We start from the raw sequence: 17,361 nt of genomic DNA, 5'->3' as shown, positions 1-17,361 counted from the left end.
CCTCCCCCCTCCCAAAAAAAAAAAAAAACAATCATTTAGGATTTTCATTTAGGGGGTATGATTTATTACAAAAAAAAAATAATAAAAAATGAAAAAGTTACACTTTAGTTTAGGGTCTAATGCTTACAATTAACTAGTTCCCTATCGAGGGAACTCAACACTGCGTCGATAAAATCGACTCTTTGGGGACGCTCCCTAAGCGTGCGCCTCTGAAGTATGAATGAAACTAATCCAATCCTGATTGGTGTTGCGTCGTGACGTAACATGTGACGGCATACCCGGAAGTATAAAAGTGACGCTGTCACAACACACACTAGCTTTCGCTCTTCAGCAAGCGCTTTATGTTGAAACTGTCTGTCTTATTTGGTGTTGTTTGTCTTATTATTGAAAGAAAGTATGGCCAGTGAACAATTCAAGAGGTGTGTGCATCCCTGTCCTCGTTACATCACGGGTGGGGACGCACACTCTCTCTGTGTGTATTGTTTGGGAGTGCAGCACGCACGGGCAGCTCTCGAGGGGGCTGCTTGTAAAATGTGTGAGGCTTTGCCTATTAGAGTGCTGCGCTCCCGGCTGGCGTGCTTTGACGAGCACGGTCAGGCTCGCGTTCCCCAGGGTTCCGGTCCCGCATATGTCGAGGCGATGCGGCGACTGAGATCCTGGGGTTCGCAGCGGGATCTGGCGGAGGAGAGTGAGAATGCTGAGGCATTTTCTCGCTCGCCATCGGCTGATCCCGCAGCCTCTGAGAGTGGTGTGGGAGCCCGCGCTGCGGTTTCTCCTACCCGCGATCAGGTCCCGGTGCTTGAGCTGTCTACTTCTGAGGAAGGGGACGTGCTCAGCATCGATGCGGACGACCGTGATCTCAGCACGCCATCACGCGGCCTGGGTTATGAGGAGCTGGTGGAGGTTGTGACACGCGCTGTGGCCAGACTAAACATCAGCTGGCCACAACATGAGCAGGAAACGCAAGTCACCAGTAAAATGGACGAGCGTTACCTGCAGCGCAGGTCACAGCCTCACCGCCGGGGTCTGCCGTTTTTCCCTGATCTCCATAAAGAGATCTCGAGAACGTGGGAAAGACCGCATTCGTCCCGTATTTCGAGTCCCAATGTAATAGATTACAGCAATGTTATGGGGGCTCGAGATATGGGATATGGGAAGATGCCGAAGGTGGAGGAGGCTTTAGCGAGCTATCTCTCTCCCGAATCGGCGTCTTCCCTAAAGACCCCGGTGTTGCCTAGTAAGCCCTGCAGAGAGACATCTGCATTGGTGGGCAGGGCTTACATGGCGGCGGGTCGGGCTGGTTCGTGTCTGCACTCAATGGCGATTTTGCAGGCATACCAGGCCGACCTCCTGAAAGATTTGGATGAGGGGGAGGGGCCTACTCCTGAAGATGTCGCAGAGTTGAGGAAGGCCGCAGATTTGTCTCTCCGGGCCACTAGGGAAGCGGCCAGCGCTATTGGCCGCTCTATGGCGGCCATGGTGGCCACGGAGAGGCATCTGTGGCTGAACTTATCCGGTATTAAAGAAAAGGATAGGTCCTTCCTGCTGGATGCGCCGCTTTCGGCTTCTGGCCTGTTCGGCGACGCCGTTAATTCGGTTGTCGACAGGTTTCAGGAGTCGAGAAAACAATCTGCGGCGTTCCAGCAGTACCTCCCCCGGAAAGCGAAGGCCAAATCTAGTAGGGGGGGGCAAAGCAATCAGCCCCAGCCATCAGCCAGCTCCTCCCACAGGGCAGAGCAGAAGGAGAGCGTTTCCTCTAGAGCCCCCCCTCCGGGGTCTTGGCAACAGAGGAAACGCTCCCAAAAACCGAAGTCCTCCAGCCAGAGGGGCGACCTGAGGGACGTCATTCAGGCTAAGAGGACTTCGGAAAAGAGGTCCTAGCCAAGGCAGGACTTCAGAGGGCTGCCCCCTCCGCAGTGAGACAACCGAGGTTGTTCTCACAACGGGGCCCTCTAGGAAAAGATGCAGGTCCGCCGTTAACAGCGCTTCGGGCCGCATCAATTTCCAGCGAAAAGACACCAGAGGCCAGCCTCGAGAGGCTGGTACCCTTAGCAGATTTTGTAGAGGGATGGTATCATCTTCCCAGCATATCTCCATGGGTCCTGCAGATAATACGAGTTGGGTACAGACTGCAGTTCGCGCACCGCCCCCCCAAGTTCTCTGGGGTGGTGCTCACTGCGGTGGTCCCAGAGCAGGCTCAGGTGCTGGAACAAGAAGTACAGACTCTGCTGTCGAAAGGAGCCATAGAACGTGTTCTTCCGGTAGACAGGGAGTCCGGGTTTTACAGCCGGTACTTTATAGTTCCAAAGAAGGATGGGGGGTTAAGGCCAATTTTGGATCTCAGAGTGTCGAACCGGTCTCTGAGAAAGTTCAAATTCAGAATGTTGACCATTCCAACAATCGTGAGTCAAATCAGATCCGAGGACTGGTTTGTCACGATAGATCTGAAAGACGCCTATTTTCACATCTCCATCCTTCCTTGTCACAGGAGGTACCTGAGGTTCGCTTTCGGGGGCGAAGCATACCAATATCGGGTTCTTCCGTTCGGCCTAGCACTCTCTCCCCGCACATTTACCAAGTGTATGGACGTGGCCCTTGCTCCACTGAGACTTCAGGGGATTCGCGTATTGAGTTATCTCGACGACTGGCTTATTTTGGCCCAGTCTCGGGAGATGGCAGTTCGGCATCGAGATGTCGTTCTTGGCCATATTCAAAAATTGGGGTTAAGACTCAATTTGAAGAAGAGTGTGCTAGAACCGTCCCAGGGCACGACCTTTTTGGGAGTCGTGTGGAACTCGATTACAATGCAGGCACGTATGTCTCCCGCACGTATCGAGTCAATCCTGGCGATGGTGTCCATGGTGAGGCTAGGTCAGGCCGTCACTGTGAAACACTTTCAAAGGATGCTGGGCCTCATGGCAGCGGCATCCAACATTATTCCTCTGGGCCTCCTTCACATGAGGCCCCTCCAGTGGTGGTTGAAGACCAAGGGGTTCTCACCCAAAGGAAATCCGTTCCGTATGATCAGAGTAACGCGCAAGTGCCTTCAGTCTCTGCAAATATGGAAGAAGCCTTGGTTCCTATCCCAAGGGCCAGTGTTGGGGGTGTCATGTCGCCGGGAAACCGTTTCGACAGACGCCTCCCTTACGGGCTGGGGCGCGGTCATGGACGGCCGCTTTACCAGGGGTCTGTGGCAGGACCATCATCGCACTTGGCATATAAATTGCCTGGAGATGATGGCGGTATTCAAGGCTTTGAGGAGCTTCCTCCCAGACATCGAGGGTCGCCACGTCCTTATACGGACGGACAATACGTCAGTGGTGGCCTATCTGAACCGACAGGGGGGACTCAGATCGCGCCCTCTGTGCGGACTGGCGCATCAGATTATCCTTTGGTCCCAGGGGAAGATATTGTCAATAAGGGCAATATATATCCCAGGGGTTCAGAATCGGGGAGCAGACATCCTGTCGAGGCAGGGGCTGAGGCCCGGGGAATGGAGACTTCATCCGGATGTGGTGAAGTCGATATGGGAGAGGTTCGGACCGATGGAAGTGGATCGGTTTGCGTCTCGAGAGACGTCCCACTGTCCACTTTGGTTCTCCCTCTCACATCCAGCCCCGCTAAAAAAGGGGTTGGATGCCATGGTACAGGCTTGGCCGAGGCTTCGCCTGTATGCTTTCCCCCCGATCGCTCTGCTCCCAGGGGTCCTGGAGAGGGTCCGTCAAGAGGGCATCAGTCTACTTCTGGTTGCCCCGAGATGGCCGACACGAGTATGGTTCTCGGATATAATATCACTCCTCATAGCTCCGCCATGGCCGATTCCTCTGAGGAGGGATCTATTGTCTCAGGCGGAGGGCACAATCTTCCACCCTCGCCCAGAGTTGTGGAAGCTGTGGGTCTGGCCTCTGAGGGGGTTCAGTACCTAAATGCTGGCTTATCAGCTGAGGTGGTTGAAACCATACTTAGCTCTAGGGCCCCATCTACCAGGAGATTATATGGCCTCAAGTGGAAGGTGTTTCACACTTGGTGTGGAGAACGAAGGTTGGATCCAGTAAACTGCCCAGTGGCTTCAGTTCTGGAATTCCTTCAGGATCGTTTCTCTGCGGGTCTCTCCCCGTCCACTCTTAAGGTGTACGTGGCTGCCGTTTCGGCTTTCCACGCGCCAGTAGATGGTGGACCTCTGGGGAGGCACCAATTGGTCATTAGGTTTCTCCGTGGTGCTTGGAGGATGAGGCCGGCGATCAGGTCCAGGGTGCCTGCCTGGGATCTGGCAATAGTTCTGGAAGGGTTGTCCCTCGCTCCCTTCGAACCTTTAGAGTCGGCTTCGCCTAAGGACTTAACGCTGAAAATGGTCTTTCTCTTAGCGATTACCTCTCTTAAGAGGGTGGGAGATCTCCAGGCCCTGGCGGTAACGCCAGCTTGCTTGGAGTTTGCCCCTGGCAAAGTAAAGGCCTTTTTGCACCCGAGTCCGGGCTACGTGCCTAAAGTTCCTTCGAGTACGGCTCGCTCTGTAGTCCTTCAGGCATTCCATCCTCCACCTCATGTGTCGGCGGGAGAAGAGAGGCTTCACTTGCTCTGCCCCGTCAGAGCTTTGAGTGTATACTTGGAAAAGTCTGCTTCTTGGAGAAGATCTGACCAGTTGTTAGTATGCTTTGGGTCACCTAAGAGGGGGCTCCCGGCGACCAAACAAACTATAAGTAACTGGATTGTCCAGGCTATTACTGAGGCTTACAAGGTGCGTGGGGTTCCTTCACCTTTGGCCTTAAGGGCTCACTCGACTAGAGGCATGGCTTCCTCTAGGGCCCTTCTGTCGGGAGTACCTCTGCAGGAGATTTGTGAGGCAGCCGGCTGGGCTACCCCGCATACTTTCATCAGGTTTTACAGTCTCAGCCTTCCCAGTACGCCCGGTGCACACGTACTCGGCCCTTGCTGAGTGCCTAATCAGTTTCACTCTGGGGCGGGTCTGTTCGGTGCGTGGCCTAGTGGGTACTCGTTCCCCAAAGAGTCGATTTTATCGACGCAGTGTTGAGTTCCCTCGATAGGGAACGTCTCGGGTTATGACTATAACCCTTGTTCCCTGAGAAGGGAACGAGACACTGCGTCGTGTTGCCACGCCCCCTTTTCAGACCCTTGAGCGTCTTGCTTCATCGCGAGGCTAGTGTGTGTTGTGACAGCGTCACTTTTATACTTCCGGGTATGCCGTCACATGTTACGTCACGACGCAACACCAATCAGGATTGGATTAGTTTCATTCATACTTCAGAGGCGCACGCTTAGGGAGCGTCCCCAAAGAGTCGATTTTATCGACGCAGTGTCTCGTTCCCTTCTCAGGGAACAAGGGTTATAGTCATAACCCGAGACGTTTCATTACCTGGTTAGGATTTTGGATTTCTCTGAACAGGTTGTACAGATGTGCATTTTAAGATGTTGTGAAGGCAAAAATTAAAAAAAAAATCGATAACAACAGCTTTAAAACCATGTCAGTGGGCAGCTGTTTAGTTTTCTCTCCTCATCAGCATCACACTCGTTTTCTCTTTGTTTTTCTCTTGCCCTGTCTCTTCCCCTCCTAAAGTTGGCTTTTTTAATTTACTAACAGGCTACAATTTGTATTTTATTCTCAATATGTACACACACATTCATTATTAATCCTGTGCCTAACATGATGAAAAAATCTTTGTTCATGTTGCTTGTCCCCTCACAATGACAGTAGCCTAAACTATTACACTAGGCTACATGTTACATAGGCCTATTCCCAGTTCAAAATGGTGAAATTAGACAAAACTATATTAGTTTGCCTAATTATTTTTTGTCATTCATTTAACATTTATGACCAAAAAAACTGTCAAATATATACTTACATCTTATCTCACACTTGAACGTACACTGAAGCGTCGAGTTGCACTGTTAAAATTCGCGCTCAGCGTCTGTGAACATAAAGCCCGCCTACTTTGATTGGTCATCTCAAATATTCTGACATTGATGAGCGGTGACAGACCAATGAGGCTCTGAACACACACACACACACCCTGTCAGCTGTTTCTGACGTGCTCTCTGCTCGGCGCCGCTGCGGATTGAAGATGAAGAAAGCGCTGAATCTGATTATAACAAGAAGTTTGAAGATTGATTGGTCATTAGGATATTTTTGGTGCCCCCTCAGCACTTGGTGCCCTACGCACAGCGCGTGATGCGCGTGATGGGAGCGGTGGCACTGATACAACATTATTATCAATCTACAGGTTTCCAATAGGAATCATGGAAAACGTCTCAGGTTACGTATGTAACCCTGGTTCCCTGAGAGGGAACGAGAGCTGCGTTGTCAAACGCGATGGAAACGCTCTGCGTGATCGCGTCGTGAAGCATCTGTACAATCAGTCCAATGAGAGAGTAGGACGTCAGGTGACGTCATTGACCAGGAAACTATAAACCACCCTTGAGATCAGACCGCGACAGCTTCTGGATACAGGAAGTATGGCAGACCATTTGTATGAAGCAGGGCAAGCAGGAAGTATGGCAGACGAACGCAGCTCTCGTTCCCTCTCAGGGAACCAGGGTTACATACGTAATCTGAGACGTTCCCTTTCAAGGGAACTTCGAGCTGCGTTGTCAAACGCGATGGGAACCCCATACCCACTACGCCATGCTGACAAATGCCCATTCTGTGTGAAGTCCTTGCGCACACTAAGAAGCAAGCAACCTAGCCCCAGGAGTGGAGAGGCCAAGGTCATAAAATCTGACAAATGTATGCGGAGAGGACATCCTGCCGCATTACAAATATCAAGAAGGGAAACACTCGGAATAAAGGCCGTAGAGACCGCCATACTTCTAGTAGAATGGGCCCCAACAGCCAAAGGTGAAAGCTGTTCAGCCGCTTCATAAGCCAATGATATAGCCTCGACTATCCATTTGCTCATGACCTGTTTAGATGCAGGGGACTCTTTCTTGAGTGACCCAAAGCAGACAAACAATTGTTCAGACTTACGCCACAGGGCTTACGCCACAGCTCTGTGAACGTAGGCATCTAATGCCCGAACTGGACATAACAGGTTCAGTCGTTCCTGATCTGGGGTATTAAAAGGTGGAGGATAAAAGGCCTGCAGCACTAAGGCCCCCAAAAATTAACTGGGACCTAAGGAGTATAACCCGGTCTAGGGTATTGAAATGCTTTCACCATACCCGGTGCAGATTCCAGGCATAAAGGAGCAACCGACAGGGCATGCAAATCAATGGGCAAAAAGGGAGCCAAAGCCAGACCCTCAAGTACAATGGCCAAATACCAAGCCGGTGCTCTGAGTGCAGTGCAGGTCTCAACCTCATGTACCACTGAGAGAAACTATTAATTAGAGGATCTCTCCCGGTAGAAGTACCCCCCAGAGGGGTGTGGTAGGCCGATATAGCCGCCACGTAAACCTTTAAGGTAGAAGGAGATAATCCAGCAGAGAAACGGCATTGCAAGAAATCAAGAACTGTACCAACAGGGCAGTTAACAGGATCTTAGTGACGTTCACCACACCAGATGGAGAATAATTTCCATTTCAATGCATATAGTTTCTCTCGTGGTAGGAGCTCTGGATTGGAGAATGGTCTCAATGACCTCAGTCGAGAGACAGGATTCTATGAGCCAGGCCCCCTCAGAGGCCAAGCCACAGTATCCAAACTCCAAATGAGGGTGAACTCCCGGGAGCAAAGATATCGGGAAATGCGCATCGGTGCAGTGTTAACCACACCTAATACATCACATCCAGTCCAAGCAGAGCTGGATGTGTGAGGGAGAACCAAATAGAGCAATGCGTTGTACCAACTATGTGAAATGTCGACTGACTTTAGTTTGACCAACGTTCTCCCTAAGAAGCTCCACCACCTCGGGGGTGAGTCTCCATTCCCTGGGCCTCAGCCCATGCCTCAACAGGATATCTGCTCCGATATATGAGACCATCAGTGTTTTATCCGAAAGGACAAACACATAGTGACCTCTAGGGTCTGGCAGGAAGTATTGAGATTTTCTGGAATACCGCCATCACTTTTAGCCAATTATGTGCTAAAAGGTAGATGGTCCTGCCAAGTACCATTTGCCGAGCGACCACTCATGATCACCAACTTGTGAGGGAAGCATCCGTCGATAGAATTATGCGTCGACAAGAAGCCCCCAAAAACTGGGCTTGGGCGAGGGACCAAGGTTCTTCGACATGACCGAAGCACGAAGACAAAGTGACCTTGATCATGCGAAACGTTTTTCTCCTCGGAGAAAACCCCTTGGTCCTGAGCCATCATTGCATGGGTCTCATGTACAAAAGGCCAAAAGTAACTACGTTGGACACAGCTGCCATGAGAGACACCAGTCTAAAAAATTCTTGACAGTGAGTAACTGGCCTAGATATACCCCCCAACTTGTGAGGGAAGCATCCGTCGGTAACATTATGCGTCGACAAGAAGCCCCCAACAGTGGGCCTGTGCGAGGAACCAAGGTTCTTCCACAAGACGAAGCACGAAGGCAAAGCCGCGTGACCATGATCATGCGAAAAACGTTTTTCTCCTCAGAGAAAACCCCTTGGTCCTGAGCCATCACTGCATGGGTCTCATGTACAGAAGGCCAAAGGTAATTACGTTGGACGCAGCTGCCATAATATATACCCCATTTACTGCTGTAAAAGGCCACACCTAAAAAAGTGGTCCTCAGAGCACACTCTTCTTGGCGTTGAGCAACAACCCCCAACATCTTAAAATGAGACAGAACGACATCTCAATGCCGAACTGCCACATGCTCAGATTGAGCTAGGATCAATCAATCATTGATAGTATAATACGAAAATGCCCTGGAGTCCAGATGAGCCAGAGCTGCATCCACGCATATTGAAAACTAAGGTGTGGGGTGAGAAACCTTGGCTGAATGGGAGAACCTGATATTGGTATGCTTCGCCTCCGAAAGCAAACCTCAGGAACCTCCTGTGATGAGGATGGAAAGATAAGTAAGCATCCCTGAAGTTTATTGAGAGAAACCAGTCCTCGGACTGAATCTGTGACACAATCATATTTAGCGTAAGCATATTGAACTTAAGATTCTGAAACCTGCTTTTTAATTGACACAGGTTCAGAGTAGGACGCAACACCTCATCCTCTTTCAGAAACAATGAAGTAATGGCTGTCTGCTGGGAGGAGGAATCCCTTCTACAGCTCCTTTTACAGAAGTGTCAATACTTCCTGCTCCATAACCAAAGCCTGCTCGGGTCCACCACTACGAGGAGGACCCCTAGAAATCTGGGCGGACGAGAACCGAACTGAATTCTGAAACCCTTTTCTATAGTGTGCAGGACCCACTGAGAAATGTGTGACAGTAGTTTCCACGCTGCCAGAAATTCTACTAGGGGAACCAGTCTCTCAAGACTGGCCTCTGGATTTGCTTGAACAAATCATTTCGGTGCCCTGAAGCAGCGAACCGACAGGGAGCAACCGAACTGACCGCTCTACGACCCTCCTCGGAGGATCGTATGGGGACGCCGACACCTCGGTGTCCTGAACGGCAAACCGCCAGGAAACAACCGAACTGGCAGCGCTGCGACCCTCCTCAGAGAGTCGCACCCCAGAGGTTACCAAGGAGAAACGATTTCCCAAAACCGTCCCTGCCCCAGAGGAGCCCTCAGAAGCCTGATAGCCTCATTTTTGCGACAGGACTTCTTGTCTAAGCTTTATTAGAGATGATGACAGTCCTCAGATCTTGCCTACCTCTTAGTTTAATTAAATTTAATTTAAAAGCTTAGTTCCTACGACCCTCCTCGGAGGACCGTTGGATAAAGCAGGCACCTCGGCACCCTGAAACGGCAAACCGGCAGGGAAACCGAACTGACTGCCCTTTTTTAAGGCTCGTTTGGGGATACTGAGACCTTGGTGCCCTGAAACGGCAAACCCGGCCGGGAAACCGAACCGTCAGTGCTGCGACCCTCCTCAGAGAGTCGCACCCCAAAGGGCACTGAGGAGAAACGATTTCTCAAAACCGTCCCTACCCCAGAGGGGACCACCCTTAGAAGCCTGACTGCCTCGGCGTCAGGGCTTCTCCTTTGTCCAAGCTTTTTTTAGAGATAAAACAGTCCTCAGATCATGCATCTCTCTAACTGGCTAGACTGTTCTGTTTTGCACCTTGTGCTGCAAGGAGCTTAATAGGCCGAGACTGCTCTCGTCCAGCAGTCTCAGGAACATTGGTGAGGAAGAAACCTCTGGAACACCGCTGAATGGATTATTTCATAGTTTTCTTGAAAGCGGAGCGTCCAGAAGAACAGACATATTTATATCTTTATTTTCCCATTATTTTTATATCGGAAAAACATATATATACATATAATTCTGTGGCCACCAGCGGGAACAACCGAACTGGCAGCGCTGCGACCCTCCTCACACTCATTCCATACCCACCAGGGCTGCCTAATAAAAATGTATTCATTATTTATAATGGCTGGTGGGTAACGTCGGGGTTAATAACGATGACACCGACTCGGGAGAGAGAAAGCTTGCAAGCGTCTCTTTAACCCAAAGCACTGAAATACCATAATAGCCTACTTAATACCCAAAAATTGCTGTAATTAGACATCTGGGGAGTAAACACATAAAATACAAACCCCGGTGAGGAGGCTGAGATACAGAGTTTTCTAGTTTTTAAGATAAATTTATTTATTTATTTTCAATCTCATAATGTTCAGCTAGCCAGTAAAATTTTAACTGGCAAGAGCACAAATAAAACCTCCTTTTAAAAGCTCCTCTTTATTCAGCAGATATGAGCGGACTTCTTTATTTATTCATTTAAAACTCAAACATCTGCCTTTCTCTTAACATTTTTATTTGTTTTGTGCTCTTTCTTTTTAAAACAAAACACTAACGATACCAATTCCTCGGAACTGGAAATCACAGTCACACTAGATCTGGCATGTGAAAGCTGAGATAGAGCTGAGCCCGTCCCAACTCCCGCTGTCAGATCCATTTGCGAACCCGAAATGCGATTCGTCTCCGTGCCTCGGCAACAGAGAGACCCGCGCGGGGACCACAAACCGAACCGTCCTCCTCTGAGAACGCCCGGTGGGAGCGGAACGTCCTCGCAGACAGCATCTCGCAATGCACAGTCAGCTCCCTCGAGAACTGACTGCTGGCATGCTCCACTCCCACACATTGCAACAAATAGCTGATGTGTGTCCCCACCCGTGATGTAACGAGGACAGAGAACCACACACCGTCTATAATCTTGCTTGCCATAAATATAGATAGTGATATATATATTTATTTTCTTGGCTTTGACAAACAACAATAAATAGACAAGGACAGAGTACAGAGATCGCTTGCTGAAGGCTACAGAAGCTGTCGCGGTCTGATCTCAAGGGTGGTTTATAGTTTCCTGGTCAATGACGTTACCTGACGTTCTACTCTCTCATTGGACTGATTGTACAGACGCTTCACGACGCAATCACGCAGAGCGTTCCCATAGTCCCATAGTTCCCTTGAAAGGGAACTATAAAAATAACGATAAGCGTATTAGTGTTCATACCAGCAAATAATATCATTCTGTTTATTCTAAGCATGTGCTGCAGTCCTCTTTCAAGGGAACTCGTGTCTGAAGTTAAGGTAATCAGTCCAATGGCATGGTGTGACGTCATCCCATAGTGCGTGATGTCATGACCAGGAAGCTATATAGCACCCGGAACCAAACAATGTCAGCTTCTGTGCCTTCAACAAGCTATCTGTGTTCAAAATTGCCTGTCTATTTGGTGTTTTTTGTCCCATAGTAATTGACATAATTGTTTACGTCAATGCAGCACTACAGAGGACCACTTTTCTCGTCTGCTGCTTGTATCGAATTGATCCTTTTAGCCATAACCAAGATAAAGCTAACCAACTCAATCACAGACTGTTAGGTTTGATTCCAGCTCCATCCAACATGATGCCTTTTGTCCTGCTGTGCAGCAGTTGTGGCTCAAGACCACCATGGGGTGTTAACACATTTTCGCATGATCAAGGTTACATGCAAGGGCCTTCATACCTTGGTGATGAGGAAGAAGCCTTGTTTTTTTTATCCCAGGGTCCCATGCAAGTACCTTTTTCATTGCAAGATTCTTATGACAGATGCTTCCCTCACAAATTGTGGAACAATTCTAGAGGATTGCAATCTCTCGTGGCACATAAATTGCCTGGAGATGATGGCTGTTTTTCTGGCTTTGAAATATTTTCTTCCAGACCTCAGTGGGAATCATATGCTTATCTGGACAGACAACACAACAGTGATTGCCTATGTCTGTGGTCATGCCCCCTTTGCAAATTGGTGCACCACATCCTATTGTGGTCCTAGGGCAAGCTGCTCTCACTAAGGTGAGTGTACATCCCTGGGTGCCTGAATCAGGGACCAGACATCCTGGCATGGAAGGGGTTTTGGAGGGAGTTTGGCCGGGCGGACGTGGATCTGTTTGTGTCTCAAGAAGAAACCCACTATCCGCAACCCACTTCTCCCTCATGCATCCAGCCCCACTAGGGTTGGATGCCATGGTGTAGACGAACTTGGCCAAGGCTAAGGCTGCTCTACCTTCTGTCTCAGGCAGGAGCACAATCTTATAAGCCCAGCCAGAATTGTTAAAACTGTGGGTTTGCCACTTAACTTTAGAGCTCCCTACACAAGGAAACTGTTCACATTGAAGTGAACTTGATTGGTCTTCCATTTCCTTCATGGTCTTTTGAGACTTGGGCCTGCAAGCCACAGGAGGGCTCTGATTTGTATCTGCCCATTGTTGTGGAAGGCCTGTCAATGGCTCCCTTTGAGCCCATTAAAGCCACTGTAGAGAAATGTTTAACCTTGAAACATTTGGCTATTACAGTATGTCTCTAAAGAGTGTAGGAGACCTTCAGGCCCGGTTGGTTGCCCGTTCGTGTTTGGAGTTTGCACCTGGCATGGTGAAAGCTTTTCTACACTCTAGACCAGGGTACGTGCCAGGGTGCCACGTGTGACCAGGGTAAGGTCCCCACCGATGTGGCGTGATCTATAGTGTTGCAGTTCTTTTGCCCTCCTTCCTTTCAGATGTCAGACCAGGAGAAGCAAAACTTGTTATGCCCAGGCAGGGCATTGGATGTTTGTATCCACAGAGCTTCCCTGTAACGAAAGTCTGATCAATTGTTTGTGTGCTTCTGGTTACCTAGACGAGGCTCCCAGAAACAGATAAGTGGTGATAAGTGGATAGTCAAGGCTATTTCTTTTGTATATGAGGCATGTGGATAGCCTTTACTTATAGCTGTCAGAGCTCATTCAAACTAAATTATGGCAGCTTCCGAAGCCTTGTTGTCAGGGGTATCTCTACAATAAGTTTGTGATATGGTAGGCTGGGTCATAGCAGTGTAACATCTCGTCACAACATCTTGTTTCCTTACAGTTACAGTTGTTACCTGAGACGTTTTGTCATCTGCCAATTTAAATGCTTGAGCTCTTTGAAGCAGGATTGATTCTGATTGTTCATCAATTTTTATTTTGTTCACCAGCTGGAAAAAAATAATTCTAAAAGTGATTCCAATGATATTGTTCCTCTATGATGTTATCATTATAGTTGTGGTGCTTACTCTGATATTCTTTTATATTTCTAAAAAATGTTTAGAACTTCATTGTTATCATTCTTGGTGTGAACTGGCCTTAAGACTAAAGTTAAGAATAGGCTTATAACTATTTAGACAAGAAAGGATGTTGATCCAGGAGCAAATGCTACTTGAAGTCACAGTCACCAATAAAGCAATAGAAATGACTGTCAGTGAGCATATTTTCATCTCTCAAAAGGCCAATTACGCCCATCCTATGGTGGCTGCTGCTGTCATTATCCATCTGGCCGCTGATGGAACAGCTGATATCGACCAGAGACAACACAACATTACTGTTCAGCTGGTGGACACTAAGGAGCAAACCCACCCTCTTGGTCAGTCTCACCCCATCTCAATAAAATGTTAACACTCTTTTTACTCCAAGCTGTGTGTTTCTAGAAAACAAAAGTGGAAGGTGAATTTTGTTTTGTATATTGTGAACTGGCTGGATGGTTGTAGGGGACTGGAGGCTGACCTGCCGGAACAATCCAATGGTGATTCCTGTGAGTCACGACCTAAGCGTTGCCTTCTACCGGACAAAAGCGATTATAGTGAGCTTCGGCTCTCCTTTGGTGGCCATCTCAGGTGTTGGGCTGCGCTCCTTTCAATATTTTGACCCCATCACTATCAGCGGCTGCCAGAGCAATGAAATCTATAACCCCATGGGCCAAAGGTGAGTAGATAATCTACTATTGCTCCCTCTCCTGTCAGTGTAGAGGGTAAATGTTTTCCCAGACCTCAGCATATCTAACTAGCGCTTAGATGTGGTCTAAGATCAGATATTACAATATTAAATGTCTAATGTAATAGTGACAGTTTCTGAAGATTTGTTGATGAAATAAATTTTTAATCCTCTATTGCACAATGTTTGTTAATAAATAAAATTTATTCACTTTGCAAGCACATGATGAATGAAAGATGGCAATAAAATGACTAATAATGAAGGGATGACTTTGAAAAATAAAAAGCTTTTTCTTGGTCACGCTTTTTGTTTTTCCCCCATTAAAAATATGATTCACATTTGTTAGTGAGCAAAATTTATTGAAACATTAATAGTGGTATAAATTATTTGTTTGGTATGCGAGATTGCAAAATGTGTTTCTTGTTAAATATTTTTAATTTTCTTCTTGTTTTTTTTAATATTGTTTCTTTTTTTAATTTATATAGTTTTATTAGTTGTAATCACAGTTAAATGCTTTATCTATTTAATATTTAAGTCAAATTTAAAAACAAAATAGTTTAAGATAGGGGCCAATTTATGTGATACAGTATTTTATTAAAGGGTTGGTTGATTATGATTTCAGTTTTCTAACTAGTTTGAGTGTAATTTTGCTGTTTGAGCATAAACAACGTCTGCAAAGTTACAATGCTCAAAGTTCAAAGCAAAGGAAGATATTTTCTTTTAAAGAAATTGCTTTTTAAGGACTACAACAAACGGCTGGTGGGGACAACATGACATTCCTCTTGGGTTAACATTGAATTTACCCTAGAATTTACGTAAACCCCACCCCCGGGAATGCGATTTATAGATTATCATGAAAGAATATGTTAACCAATGACTTGAAGATAGTTAACTCAACATCAGCTACATAAGTTCATTAACTAACCATTCAGAAATGTCCTGTCGCTATATGTTGTCAATTTTACTTGAGTCTCTCCATCATTTTCTCCAGTTTGAATATTAAAGGCTAAAAGTTTTTGAAATTTTCAGTGCATGTCATTGCTGCTAACACACACAAGCTCTTGTAACTCTGCCTTCTGTGCCGGGAGCAGCAGCTCATTTGCATTTAAAGGGACAGACACACAAACTGCGTTTTTTTTTTCTCATCCTCAAAAAGGGACAATTTTAACATGCTATATAAAAAATATATGTTAGTATTTTGAGCTAAAACTTCACATAAACACTTATTTTACATCTTGTGAAAAAGGCATTAGTGTGGTACCCTTTAAAGCCTGTTCCAGTGTATTCTCTGATTCATTAATACAACCTGCCTGTCAAGCTTTCTGTTTGTCATGTGACCAGCTTGTACAATTCCTTTTTGACAGGAAAATCCAATTGAGAGGGGGGAATCCAATTGATCCAGATTTCCCAGATGAAAATTTGCAGAATAATGTTAAATGTTGCCACAACATAATAGAAGCAACATAGAGGGTTAAATTAAAATGTATAAATGCTGTGTAAAAGGACATTTTACCCAGTATAATTGAAGGTCATTGAACTTTATATCATCATAATACATGGTAATTTCTGTAATCCCTCAGTTGCATTCATTACTCGTGTGATGCCATTGAATGTCAGAAGCCGATGGTCAGTAATGCAGAGATGAAGTGTAACAGTCCTGGATACTTCAATGGAGCTCACTGCACCATCACCTGCAACCGAGGATATATGCTGAAAATACACCGTGATGATGATATCATCAAAACACAGGTAATACAGTTTCATTAATTCCTTTGTGTATTTTTTTTTTTTTAACGTTATGGTACACTGTGTGTGTACGTGTGTCCCTACTCGGTGTTTTATAAATAAAATGTCTTAGAGTATTTTGACCAGGTTTCTTAGAGAAGCAAACAACACAAACATACACAGCCACACTCGCACACACACACAGCGGTTTATATTAATTTAAACAATAATCATTGACTCATGCCCTGACCACATACAGAGAAAGTAGCAGTAAAGATTTATGGCTCACGTAGGGTTTGCTAACCAAACTGTGAGACAGTAAGTGAATGGTCACAATAGCTGGCACTCAGGCCAGTGGGCTCTGTTATTGGCTTGATGTTGTTTTTATGTCTTTTTCTCTGCCTGGAACTGCTGGATGTGTTCCCCATGTGGTTCAAATAAAAAAGAAGCTGTAGATTTTTCATAAACATTACTCTCACTCTCTCCCTTCCCTTTGACTGGAAGTTTTTTTGTTGTTGTTGCTGTTGTTATTGTAATAGGCTAGAAAAACAATTTGACTGAACAGAAACCTCAAAAGTCATCTGTGAGTGATGGAAAGGAAGTTTCCTTCCAGAAATCACTGTCTGGCTAACACAGACACACTTTTTTTTTTCTTCAGCATATGGCTGCATCCTTTTGTACTCACATCCAGTGAGTTTATCTTGCTTTTGGAAATGTCCTAACAAATTTGATTCTTCTGTTTGGTTCTTTGTAATATTACCTTCACAAATAATTGTGACATTTACAAAATATACAGTATATATATATTTAGAATTGGTAAGATTGTTTAATGGCTGTACTTATTTGCAATTTATCTGTGAAACCATGATACTGTACATTCAGGATTTTTTGATAAATAGAAGTTGCAAAAGAATTGAATTGAATTTAACATAAAAAAATTGTAACATAAATATATTTACTAGTATATAGTCACTTTTGATCAATTTAATGTGTTATGTTTGAATAAAATTATTGATGTCTCTTAAATATATCTTAATGACCTTAAACTTTTGAACACTTGTGTACTGTAAGACCAGTCAGAAAATCCTTGTTAAACAGAACTCTCAGCTCTGTTAGTCAGAAAGTGTAATTCATTGAGTTGCAGACAATTAGTTTAACCAATTCAGTTTAAATTCTCCCATTGAATTCAGCCATTTAATTAGGTATATTTTGCCAGACCAGATGCAGTAGAACAGTTTACTATTTAATTATTTTTGTGTTCTGATGTCATAAAAATGTTTAGCAAATCATTGGTGTCCATTCACAAGTCCCATAAGGCTCTGTCTTGTCTTGTTTGTGCGTACCTGTTCATGAGGGTCTGCTTGTGTCTT

General features: G+C 46.1%; 1 protein-coding gene across 1 annotated transcript in view; it reads left to right on the top strand.

Moving 5' to 3' along the window:
- Positions 1 to 14,003, top strand: part of pappab (pregnancy-associated plasma protein A, pappalysin 1b) — a 53,562-nt gene extending 39,559 nt beyond the window's left edge. The window contains exons 6-7 of the mRNA XM_089130690.1: positions 13,784 to 13,919; positions 13,984 to 14,003. Of these exons, the coding sequence (XP_088986816.1) occupies positions 13,784 to 13,919; positions 13,984 to 14,003 (156 nt within the window). The remainder of the gene's footprint in view (positions 1 to 13,783; positions 13,920 to 13,983) is intronic.
- Positions 14,004 to 17,361: the final 3,358 nt, after the last annotated feature.

The sequence above is a fragment of the Pimephales promelas genome, chromosome 4, assembly GCF_988280905.1.
Source record: "Pimephales promelas chromosome 4, fPimPro1.hap1.1, whole genome shotgun sequence".
Taxonomy (NCBI): domain Eukaryota; kingdom Metazoa; phylum Chordata; class Actinopteri; order Cypriniformes; family Leuciscidae; genus Pimephales; species Pimephales promelas.
This window is presented reverse-complemented; position numbering and strand designations above follow the sequence as displayed.